A 12804-nucleotide genomic window follows, 5' to 3' on the forward strand; every position below is an offset into this window, starting at 1 on the left:
TATAGCTATATAGCTATAGCTATATAGCTATAGCTATATAGCTATAGCTATATAGCTATAGCGATATAGCTATATAGCTATAGCTATATAGCTATAGCGATATAGCTATAGCGATATAGCTAGCTATAGCTATATATATAGCATACACTTAGCTCGCAGTTACTTCAGGTACGCTTTAGTTATTCTTCCTCTCCTCCTCAGAAGGACCTTTTTAAGGTTTTATGATAAAACAAAATCAAACACACCCCAAGTAGCTGAAAGAAGGCCTGTCTTTTGTTTTTGTTGCACGTTGTTGTGTTCGTAGTCTGCATGTTCCGCAGTGTGTGTGTGTGTGTGTGTGTGTGTGTGTGTGTGTGTGCGCGCGTGCGCGTGTGTCTTACTGCCTATGCTGTGTTTGCAGTGCACACTGCTCCTTCCCTTTGGAGCAGTCCTGTGAGACAAATCCAACCTCACGTTACATTCAACATGTTAGTTTTAGTGTCCAAGGTGTTAACCAGAGTCATTTGATGTGAAAAGGCTTTCAGAGTTTATGTATGAATGACACGCGATTCATGTTGTACTAATTGTTTCCGTGTGTGTGTGTGTGTGTGTGTGTGTGTGTTATCAGTTGCAGGATGAAGAGCGACGGCGTAAGCAGCAGCTGGAGGAGATTCGTAAGCGGGAGGCAGAGGAGCGAGCAAAGCAGGAGGAGGAGAGGAGGTGGAGGGAGGAGGCCAAACGAGGGGGCGGAGAGAAGGTCGGTTTGTTTATCTGTGAAACTATAGGATTTAATGAACATGAATGTCTGCAGAATGTTCAGGATGTTGTGTTATGATACTGTGGGTCAGCCAAACCATATAATAGGACAGGAGAGGGAAGAAATCTATCAGTCCGTGTTGGACCACAATGAGATTTTACATCTTTCAGCATCTTTAAAATGTCCGCTCCTGATTATTTTCCTTTTTGTCAGCAGGGAAAACCCTTAAAATGGTATTCATTACTCTCAAAGAGTTAAGATATCTGTGTGAAGTTAAGATTGTCAATAATATATGTTTAAAGGAATAGTTCAATATTTTGGGAAAAATACGAAATTACAACTTCACACCCATTATATCAGCGGTAGATGACATTGACTGGCTCATATGGAATAAAAAAAAAAATGAATGTATCAGCCCAAAGTATCATTCCAACGTTAGGGTCCACAGTGACTTCGGAAGGTATTCAGACCCTTTCACCTGCTACACACTTTACTGTGTTATAGATTCAATAAAACATTTATTAAATTTACTTTTTGGCAACTAATTAAATACAAAATAACTTGCGCAACGGAGCCTAATTCGCTTAACTTTGTTATGAAAAGGACAGATTTCAGTTTTTGGTTTTAGTTTTTTTCCCTGTAGTAATACGTTGTTAAATGTTGTTAAATATTATTTACTCCTTAAACCAAATCCATACTACACAGTAAAGTGTGCAGCCAACATGAAACTCTCCGAAGCCACTGTGTGCTTTAAAGACTTGATTTGTATTTGGTAATATAATGCACAAATATTTCGATAAATCAAATTTGACATTATTTTGTACTTTGGGTGTTATTAAATGACCAGTTGTGTGATCTGGTGTCCACCTGCCCATCCTCGTCTTGTGTGTTAAATCCAACATATTCAGCGTTTTTTTGTCATTGTGTCTTGTCCTATGACGTATGTGTCCTGTGAACTGTAGACCACTGATCACACCACTGGTCTTTAAAAAAACCTCACATTAAAATTTACCTTATATTACTCATTTGTGTAGCTCTGATAACATGATTTAATGACTTGCTGAGGTTTGAAAAACAGAAACATGGTAGTCAGAAGTATCTCAGAGATATTCGTTTGATTAAGTCAGTTTATTTGTTAATACATTTATAACTGCTGTTTTTGAGAATGAAATGTTGTTTTTAAGATGTTATAACTGTTAATCTGATGCTGTTATTTTTATTGTAAATATGTCCAATTGCATGTCCTCATCTTATGCACCCCCCCACCCTATGTGACGTGTTGCTGTGTCATGTTATGTGCTCCCACCCACCTCAAGCATGGGACTCCCATCTTGTTGTTGTTGTCGGTGTTTGTTAGGGAGTTCAGTTATTTCAGTTTTTTGGGGGGAAGCAGTTATGATTTTGTGAGTTTTTAATTTATCTTTTTTGTTACCATTCCCATTCATCATTGCTTCAGAAACTATGTTCAGGGAATGCCGCCCACGCTCCCACTTTTCCCAGAACCCACATGCTTTATATTCAGTTCATACACACACACACACACACACACACACACACAGATAAATCTATACCCACCAATGTGCCTCATTCCCACCCTCAGCCATCCATACTGTACATATTCAGAAACCCAGCCAGTCATTCAAACCCACACACCCACTAATCCCTCCCAGTTTCTTTAGATTCCAACTGGGCTGATTCAACCATCAAAAGCAGCTCGGATACATCCACAGCACTAATAATCTGACATCAGAAGCATCAAGATTGAGCACATGTGACCCGGAGCAGCTGGTCGAGCTCCAAACCCAGAAATCTAAACACATTCCTCCAGCGTAGATTTAATGTGTAACTTCATCACAGGCCAGCGAAGACAGGGTGGGCTCAAATCACAAGAACCTCCCCACAACCCGATAGTATACACTGAGGGTACACAGGCACATATAGACACATGCATACACTCGAGCAGTGTTGATGTAAACGGGAGATGGTGGTAGACAGGGTGGTCCAGGAAGGATTACTGTACAGTCCAGAAACAGTTGCCAAGTGTCAGATCAAGTTTTGAGGTATTGTGGACCAGTCAGAGTAGATTTATGGTCTGGTTGATTGACAACATACTTTTTATATATACATATATTAGACTTTGTCGGGGATGAAACGATAAAGGCCCGGACTTATTTACACAGCCGTCCCCGGTGTTTATAGATGATCGGGTCAAGTGCAGGAGGACCAGATCTAATCTGTTGAAAACCAGTTCGGTCAAATCCAGTTCAGGGGCAACATTTATAAAACTGTTTGGATTATTCTAAAATATACTGATATGATTTCAAATGGCATCCTTAAGCTGATTGTTGGTGGTATAAAACTGTTTTAGGAGGCTAAAGCAGCTGATTATACACAGATTATACTTTCAGTAAAGTAATGCAGCCCTGAATATCGCCAATGCAGCTGTGTTTTTAAACATGATGCACAGTTTATTCCACACTAGCTCTCATCCTATTTTTTTGCGTGAAAGGAAATTTAATTTGACAACTAATTCCTCAACCCTGTAACTAATAACGTAAGCTTATATATTGATTGAAGTTCTGTTTGAACAAGCAGAGCTCTGTCATAAAAAGCTGCTCCAAACCTCAACAAAACCAGCTGGAAATTCCTTCGTGTAACCAATAAAGAGGTTTTGTAATTTGTAATAATTTCCACCTCAAAGTAAGTTCTTAAGTAGGTCCCTAGTTTAAAATCCCAGAATACTCTGCTGTTAATGGCTGAAATGCAAAAATGCACTTCCAAACCTTAATGCAACCAACAGGAGATTAATGCTGCAGACGTTTTGTAAATATACGGTAATTTTCACATCAAAATACGTTTTTTATTAAGTTACATTGTAGTATATTTCTGCTTAAAGTCATTGCTTAAGATGGAATTTGATTGTTGGACCATTTTATAAATGAGGCCCCTGATCTAGGACCGGTATGTGTCAGTTATGATGGAAACTGGTGGAAATAGTGGACTTGGTGTTGGTACTGTAACAGATCCTTGGTACTGTAACAGATCCTTGTATACTGTATGGCAGCCCAGTTAGACCAGGAGTAGTCAGGCCCAGAAGAATCTGGAATAGTGGACAGATCTGGTTTTATCTGTGGTTGAAGCCGGGTAGTGGAGCTCTTTGACTAGTTGAATATTTCCCCAGCTGTAGCTGATCAGTCAGTAAGTGTCCTACACTGAGGTGAGAGCCAATAAGGGTGTAGCTTACTAACAGGTTGTCCCTCCCTTAGAGGAGACAGGAGGAGGAGTACTACACTCGCCTGGAGGCCGAGCGGCGCCGGCAGCACGAGGAGGCCGAGAGAAAGCTGCTGACGCCTGACGAGCCAGCCGGTCTGTATAGGCCCCCGCTGCCCTGGGATTACCAACCCCCCCACAACCCTACTAACAACCCCCCGCCCCCCCCACAGAGAAACACCTCCTACCTCAAAACCCAGATCGCCTCCCCCGACACGCTCTACACCGCCAAGTTTGTCTCCTACGCGGGCGATGAGGAGGACGAGGAGGAAGCCACCAAAGCAGGCAGTGGCGGCAGCGGCGGCGGCGGCAGTCAATCAGGTCAGGTGAAGCTGTCGGCGACCCGGAAGTCGTACGGCGACCTCCCGGCCTCCGCCTCACCCAATCACAGCAGGCCACATCCGCCGCCCACTGCGCGCAAGCCCCGCCCTCTTTCTGACGGCATCTTCCTGTCTGGCTCGTTCCAGCCGCCATTCAACAACTCCAACAGTACAGGTCCCCCCCTTCCTGCCAAACCCAGCTCCGTCCCCCCAGGAGGCTTTAAAGGTAGACCCGGAGAGAGGAGAGAGGAGGAGGAGTCAGGCTCGCCACCGCGCCCTCCACAGCTCCCGTACCTCCCTCTCATTCACTCATCTCTTCATTTACTACCCACTCCTTCATAGTTTAGTGCTACTTTGTCTTTTTATTTCCTTTAGCAAAGAGGAGTTCTGCCTTTTTTCATTTCCACCGTCTACTTTTTCCTTCTTTTACGTGTTTGTCCAAATTTTTTTTGTCGTCAATCAGTCCCCTCCGTTCATCACTTTATGTTCGTTATTTTATATATATTTTTTCTCTCTCTTCGAACAAATCATTGTATTTGTAATTTTTTTATGTTGATTTGATTGAACACCTCCTGTCCCCCAGTAATTATTATCCCCTCCACATGTTCCTCTACACAAACCCCCCCCCCCCACTCCCTCAATCAGCACTAGCGAACAGAAAAAGCAATCGATAATCACGCCACCACTTTTGATGCAGATTGGGACCCATCAAAGCCAATCATAGTACTGTTGGTGTTGTCGCTCGCCGTCTCCTTTGTGTCTGGTTTGTCGCTGCTTGGGACGAGGGGGCGGGGCCAGCCGTCAGTCTGCCTGCCTGCCCCCTGCCTGCCCCGTGGCTCTGCTTAGCGGTGTTGGCTTTAAAGGGAAGGAGACACATCATTGGCTTCACACTACCCATCAATCACTCAAAAAGAAGAGTCGGCTCTCTTTTCATTAACATGCCAAAAATGCACACAGCAGCAGTGTGTTGAGTGAAAGGCCTCTTCTTTGTCTGTGGCTGTTGTTAAAAGGTCTAAATCTGCTTGTCGTCAAACTCTGAGCTTCTGTGTAACTCGGTCTGCTCAAACTCCGGCGCCTCCTAGTGGCAGCTATCATTACAGCGGCTTATATTTAAAATTTAAAGGTCATGTTGGGGCCACAGGTCCCTCTAAAAGAAACAAAGTCTTTCTTAACGTAGATCAAATATTAAAGAGCTGTTTTTCTTCTTATCCTTGTGGAATGTTATGCCAAGATATCTATCATTGCTTTTCTTCAAAAGGCCTCATTGTTGGACAGTGATATCTAACAGTGGGGGGGGGTTAACCTGCAGTCAGTTGGCAGCTGTCTGTATTATTTGCTCCCATGATTTTATCTGAGATACAATTTCTGAGCGCACTGGTGTTAGATTTAGTTTTGGCTTTGGTCTTTTTTAGGTGTATGCCAAAAATCATTGGACATTGGATTGAAGACGATTGAAGTTTTAGTTCAGTCCTTTGGTCTTAATAAGTAGTTGTGACCCCACAAAAGGTCATAAGATAAATCCAAGGAGTTAATGAGTAACAGAAGAGACATCAGTAAAAACATGTTTCTAATACAAATTTCAGGCTTTTCTGTAACATTTTGCAAATTATTTAAATAAAACAAGGAAAACTACACAAAGTTATGTTCATTCTTCCAACATTTCTTATATCTTCCTTTTTCTTGTGAAATATTGTGCAGCTTTTTTTCTTCAAGCATCTAAATACATGAGTCTTTAAATTAACTGCTCACAGTTGATGAATACACAACTTGTTTTAATTAAAGCAAGTTATTGAGCCTCAATATACCAATACTGCTGTTATCGACCCAAATGGGTCACGTAGCGCAAAGTAACAAAAACTGAAATATGGCATCAAATGTCGATTCAGATTCCAGATTTAGGTTAAATGAATGTTCATGAATGTCAAAGTAAAGTACCAAATCGCTACTCTTACGGAAAAATGTGAAATGACGCAGAGCCTGAGTTATAAATGGTCACAAGCAGACACAACTTGCTATTTGAGCATCCACAGACAAACAGAGCTACCAATGCTGCACAGCCTGAATGCTATCACCACCTGAGGTCCAGGAAACGACTGCCTGCCCCTTCACAATAAACCTCCTCCTACACTGATGCTTATTGAACACTAAAACACATCCAAGGCCTCGTGGAGAACCTCGTGTTGCATATTCACTCAAATCAGAAAAAAAGAACATCTTACTAATGCCCCACCTACCCCCCCACAACTCCCGCGGCCCCCCCCACCCACCCCCCCCTCAGAAACAAAAATCTGCATGTCTCACCCCCCCCATCACACCACACACCCATGAATCATAAACACACACCCCACTGCACTCTGGCTGCCAGCAGCTCACCCGAGTAACCGGCTTGGTGTCTATTGCTTTTACTGCCTGTGCGTAGCTTCCACCAGGCTGCCTTCTTATTTTAAAATCTCTATTTATGTATTTGCTTCCTTTTCCCCACTTTGCCTGTCTCTGTGTTGGTCCGTCTGTTAATCTGCCTTTCCAATATTTTCGAAATCCTTGTACGTGCTTTGTCGTCTGCCTGTTTCAGCTGATCCAGCTTGTCTTTCATTTCGCCCGTCAGTCTGTGTCTCTGCTGTCTAACGCTGCCGCTTTACTAAACCTTACTACAACTCCCAAAGGGCATTGCGGCAGGTTCAGGTGACCAAACGGCACCTGAGTCTCTGGCTGCCCCCGACATATTGATCTCCAGAATGTATTAAAATGAGTGTGATTTGAGCTGGCAGCTCCCAAAGCTCCGACTGTGGGCTCTTCTTCAAGCGCAAATATTTTTGTAATCGGAATAAAAACCGCGAGAGAAAACAACACGGCTGCCAGTGCGGCTCAGAAGGCGCACGAAGCGGAGACGGCAGCAAAAGAAAAACAAATTGAAATGATCCCCAGAGATGGATGTTGTAACTCAAACTGCGTGTTGGTGTAGAATAAAAGCAGTGAGTTTATTTAGACTCAACTGGCCTCTAAGATAACTGAACCAGAATCAAAGGAAAACATCCACAACCTTTGAGAATCTGTAAAAAAAATCTTGATATTTTTCAATTGCAGTGCCAGAAGTATCATTTTCCATCTCTTTTGGCTCCTCAGAGGAATGTCACTGGCCTTGAACGAGGGTCGTTTCTCTGCGGTTACTTTGTTCTCTGCCAGTTTGTGTTCATGTGGTTTTGGGGCTGAAGTGGGATCCCATCCCAAACTACACTTCAGACCTATAAAAGCCAAACTAGAGGGCTTAGGAGCTGCCAGCTGGATGAATCCATCTGGGTTCACACCCTGTCACTGTGTCTGAACTGTACTAACTTCCATTTCATCTGAAACACCAGACCCAACATGCATTTGGACTTCTTTTAAACGCAACCGAGTAGAGTTGAGATGTTTAATGACTGAAGTTCTGGGTTGTTCCTGGGTCATCCGGTAGGATTCAACCACTGCTTTCAAAAATGTGCACAACCATAGAGAGGATCTCTTCTTGACTGTTTGGATCCAGTGTTTCCTCTCAGCCTGTGATGTAAAATATTGTGCCATTAACCAAATCTGAAGTCTCTGTTTTATCCTCTCAATTCAAACGCATCATTTTGATTAGTTCCTGCTCACTGGCATCATTCTTTATTTCTCTGTCTGTCAACAAACCCCATAAAAAGACCAAAACCCAGAATGTGACCAACTTCCCGATTATTCAAAGACGTAAACCTTTAAAAAAAAACAAAAAAAAAAAAAAAAAAACGTACAAATATCTAGTTTCACTTTCAAAACATAGTTGTGATCCAGTCGGGCAGATGTGGCAACAGCTGTGTCTCGCTTTAGGCTGGATGTTGCGAGGGGTTTGGAGAAGACACAGGGACACATGATAAATGTCTTCTTTGGGGTCAGAGGTCGTGGGTCACCCTCCTTGTGTTAGTGCCTCCAGACTTTAACCGAGCACGGGTTATAATAGTAACGCTCATACGGGAGCTCTTCCTTTACCAGTTGGCATGATTTTGATGTTAAATATTTAATTTTAATTATTATAAATAACTTCTACTGTAACTGATTCATTTGATTGTTTTCATTCAATATTGGATCTAAATGACAAATAAAACAGTTGGAAGGAAAATAGTGCTAGAATGAACACGGGTGTTTTTTAGATGATTCCGGACAAACGGGCTCCAGATCTTCAGCAGTCAGACATGTGTGACGGTGACCTCGGCCTCGGATCCCATCGGCACATCCACAGACCATTTCTGCTGCTTTGGAATGGCCCTTTAACAGCTTTTTAACGCCTTCTCTTTTCTTGGCTTGCTGCCGCTCTTTAATGAGATCTAATCGTTTCTGCCTTAATGCTTCTCCAGAACCAGTTCCCTCTCTTTCTTCCTTCTGCTCAGGCTGGTCTGTGGGAAATGAAGTGGTGACGACTGAAGAAGCTGCTGGTTGCTGGAGCTCTCTGCTTGATGTTCAACAATATAATGGGAAAATAATCCGTAGTTGTCCACTGTAATGCCTGTGATTCCTTGTTAATGATGGGAGTAATTGGGAGACGTGTAGCAGAGATCTTGACATCCGGCAGCCGGCAGCTTCTATCTGGGATATTTTCGGATAACAAAAGCTGTAATATGAACGATGCTGACTCGTATCTGCTCTGTCTGTCTGTCTGCTGTGTGACTCCTGAACCTCGGACAGGATTTAACTCGTACACTGGAAACTCGGCAGGAGTTGTAGGATCCGGAGAAGTCTACAACGACCCGCGGGACAAATGGACGAAAAGGTGAGACTCTTCTTATTCTTTCCCCTGGTTTCTGATTTCAAGGGCTAATGCGTTGTGATACAAGCTGGTAACACTTTAACAGCAAAACATTTTCCACAAGAGTCGAGAAAGGATCATGTGTCGCACGGTCACCACAGCTAAAAGGTGCAAGACTTTGCTGAGTACACCACATGACCAAAGACTCCAATCTAAAGGATCCTCTTGCTTATTTCAAATGTTAAGCTGCCAGTTTATGTTCAAATTTAAGAGTTTTATGTGAAAGTCTTGACTCGATTATGTTCATCATAGATTAATCTGCTCATTAACAATAATGCAGATTATTTAAGTACCAATGAATAATATGATGAAACGCTTTTTGCATGACACAATCTGCAGTCAGGAGCAGGAGAACTCGATCCCCGGCGGCAACCCCGAGAGCATGACGTTTAAGGAGCGCCAGCGTCTCTTCTCTCAGGGGAAGGAGGTTTCCAACAAGGTCAAGGCTTCGCGCAAACTCATGGAGCTGGAGAACGAGCTCAACACCAAGTAGTCGACCCAAGCCGCTCACCTTCCACCTTCCACCTTCCAGCGCCACCTCTCCACGGTAACATTAAAGGTGCGGGTGGGACAAAACCGGGTCAGGAGATCCCGGCGCTCGCTTCCCCCTGCCGCTGACCGTCTCCTTCCGTTTGCGTTTTTTTCCCCATTTTTATTTTTTTATTTTAATCGTTCAATAACTGGACCGTTCATTTTTTTGACGTAGCTGTATCGTTGCGATAGGAGAGACATTTATGGCTTAAAGTTGTTCTTCCCCTTGTTGAGGTCTGTCAAAGATATATAATGATGAAGCACTGTAAAAAAAAGTTTTAATTGTATCTAGTGAGAATTTGAGAATCACACGACAGAGGGTGATATATTTTTGTTTATAAAATGGTTCTTGGGGCGAGGGGATGGAGAAAGGTCTATTCTCGTTTAAATTTTTTTTTTAAATAGCTCACTGAAATATGAATTTTATGGTGTTATCTTAATGCTCTTTTTCTGCATCATGTTGTTTTCACATTTTTAATTGCCAGCAGAAATGCCGGGTTGAGCTCCAGACCAATCTTTATTTGCTTTTTTGAATTAAATTGTTAGTAAGTGGAAACACTGTTAATTCATTCCGTAGCAAGAACGCATTGGGATTTTTTTTAATTTTTTTTTTGTGATGTTTTAGATCAACTCTGAAAGATTCTCCAGACGAGGATCGTACGGTCGGAGAAAGATCTTTAAGTGCACAACATTACTGTAAATATTTGGGTCCACGACTGTCTCACTCTTTTACTACTGTAGAAACCTGCCAGGCGACTAAAAACTGCAAAACTAATGTGATGGAACAGCATTTTGGTCACAGGAAAATCGATCAGGACGTACTTCTAAAACTGGACTGTCTCCCTGCTGCATCTTACCGTCAGTGGAGTTAATGTTTTAAATGTTCTGCCCAAATCTGAGGTAACTCTAATTTTATTTTATTTTAAATCTAATAGTCATTTTTTTGCAGAGTTGTGTGTGATTAATTTGATTGATTGTACCTGAAATTCAAGCCAGAAAAAGGATTTCTTCTACTCACAATGTGATTGTTGGTTTTCACAATAAATATAAAAAAAAGGAAATACTCTTTAAGTCCTCTTTTGCTTGAGAGATATTTATTTCAAACCTTGTGGGGGGGGGGGAGAAACATACTTGCACAAAAACTTGTTTTTACTATTAACTATGTCTCTCCAAACTGTTTTGAGAAGTGGATTACAGTTGGGACCTCTCGTACTGTGGTGATAATCTCTGTTTTCTGCATTAGAGACAGAAAAAGTTGTCTATTTTTACACCAGCTGTAGTTCAGGGAGATCCAGGTGATTTTTTTTTTATTTATTTTTTTTTTATTTTAAATGTAGGACCGGAGTCAAGGTGACAGAATTGTGATTGTATACAACACTGCTGATGTAGAGAAAGACCACCCTTCAGACCCTGGTATGTCCCCCGGTTCTAAAATACAAAGATAGGAAAATAGTTGTTTCAAATGTATCTCTCGTCTGCAGTTTGACTCCATCCTGTGTGTGGATTTATTTAATTTCTTCTCTCCGGGAGCCTCCACTAAAAAAAGATTCTACATGATGAGATAAGATGCTGTTAAAATAACTGAGCTGTAAAACACTACAGACTACACTACTACCGCCTCTCCCACCCACAACAACAACTCCTTTTTAAGTTTGAAATGAACTGAGTCATCTTAATGGTTTCATGTTTAGCCTTTTTGTAAATCATTAATAAATACAGAGTTTTCAACAGTGCCGGCTGAAAGTGTGGTATTTGATTTGATCTGTTGTACTATTTTCTAATACTTCTTACTTTGTGTCTGACTAGATAACAATTTTTACTGCACTACATTTTTTCTGACTCCTCTACTTTAGTTACCTTTTTTAGATTGAGCTTTAATATACACAATACTTTACAGTTGAACTACCCTGCAGTGTATATTTAAGCTCCACCTCGACCAGCTACATCAAAGAGTAATTTATGACGTGCACACTGACATGATGGGCATTCTTAATCAGTATTTTTGATACTTTTAAGTATAAATTGTTGCTATTACTGCAAGTATTTTTTTTGAATGCAGGACTTTTAGAGTATTTTTATAGTTTGGTACTGTGACTTTTTACAAACTAATTGTATATTATGTGTTGTTCTTTATGGCATACTGTGACTTTTTATAACACTATACCATGACTTTATTATATACTGTACCTTTAATGAGATTTCTAGGACATACTATACTTTCACTTTAACATTTTGATAGAATACTATATAACTTTTCATGACATTTTTGTGAAATACTATACGAAGACTTTTTAGGGACTTTTTTTAAATTAAATTTTTTTGCAACATACTATACTATGATTTTCTTTTACTTTTCCGACATACTATGCAATCATTTTTTTGGACATACTATACTATGACTTTTTCCACTACCTATACTATGACCTTTGTAAAACTTAATTCGACGTACTATACTATGACTTTGTTGACACACTATACAATGACGTTTCTAAGAATCTTTTCGACATTTACCAGGGGTCACTAATAGTGTATCCGGACCCTGGACCTAATTGAGAATAATCAATTTTGACGAAACGCTTCTATTTTAACCGGCGCACTGACCGACAATGATGTTACCAGAGTGGAATAGAGCTGAAACGAGTGGTTTCAATAACCACAGACAAAGTCCCTGCACACACATTTCTCTTATTAGAAGATGAGAAAACATTTATTTATTCTTGGAGTATGTATTATTTATAATTCATCCAGTTCAATCTGAAATCTGACGATGAATATTGTTGAGATATTATTCATTTAAACTTTATTTGTTGACTACATACAGACGTTAATACAACTGTTAGGCTACTTCAATATATACGTATGTGGGACTAAATCATAGAACAAGTTAGACATATGAGGAAATTTTCCAACTGGACCTCGTTGAACTTTAACTGAATACCCCTGTACTATATACTATGACTGTTTTTCTATGACGTTTTTGAGAATTTTTTCGACATGCTATACTATGACGTTTTTGTCAACATACTACGCTATAACCTTGTTAAGATTTTTTTCAACATGCTACACTATGACTTTTTTATGACTTTTTCTACATGCTATACTATGACTTTTCTACATGCTATACTATGACTTTTTTT

At 40.9% G+C, this 12804-nt stretch overlaps 1 protein-coding gene across 17 annotated transcripts in view; it reads left to right on the forward strand.

Moving 5' to 3' along the window:
• The window catches only part of afdna (afadin, adherens junction formation factor a), an 85955-nt gene extending 74557 nt beyond the window's left edge, over positions 1 to 11398 (forward strand). For 12 of the 17 annotated variants that reach the window (XM_031861696.1, XM_031861697.1, XM_031861703.1 and 9 more), the window contains 4 exons: positions 608 to 736; positions 4003 to 4552; positions 9016 to 9100; positions 9476 to 11398. In XM_031861696.1, coding sequence (XP_031717556.1) covers positions 608 to 736; positions 4003 to 4552; positions 9016 to 9100; positions 9476 to 9629 — 918 coding nt within the window. In that variant the 3' untranslated portion in view covers positions 9630 to 11398. The remainder of the gene's footprint in view (positions 1 to 607; positions 737 to 4002; positions 4553 to 9015; positions 9101 to 9475) is intronic. The other 5 variants (XM_031861709.1, XM_031861710.1, XM_031861712.1 and 2 more) reach the window with 2 other exon arrangements.
• Positions 11399 to 12804: the final 1406 nt, after the last annotated feature.

Source organism: Anarrhichthys ocellatus, unplaced genomic scaffold (assembly GCF_004355925.1).
Source record: "Anarrhichthys ocellatus isolate YVR2014 unplaced genomic scaffold, GSC_Weel_1.0 scaffold25, whole genome shotgun sequence".
In the NCBI taxonomy this organism is placed as follows: Eukaryota; Metazoa; Chordata; class Actinopteri; order Perciformes; family Anarhichadidae; genus Anarrhichthys; species Anarrhichthys ocellatus.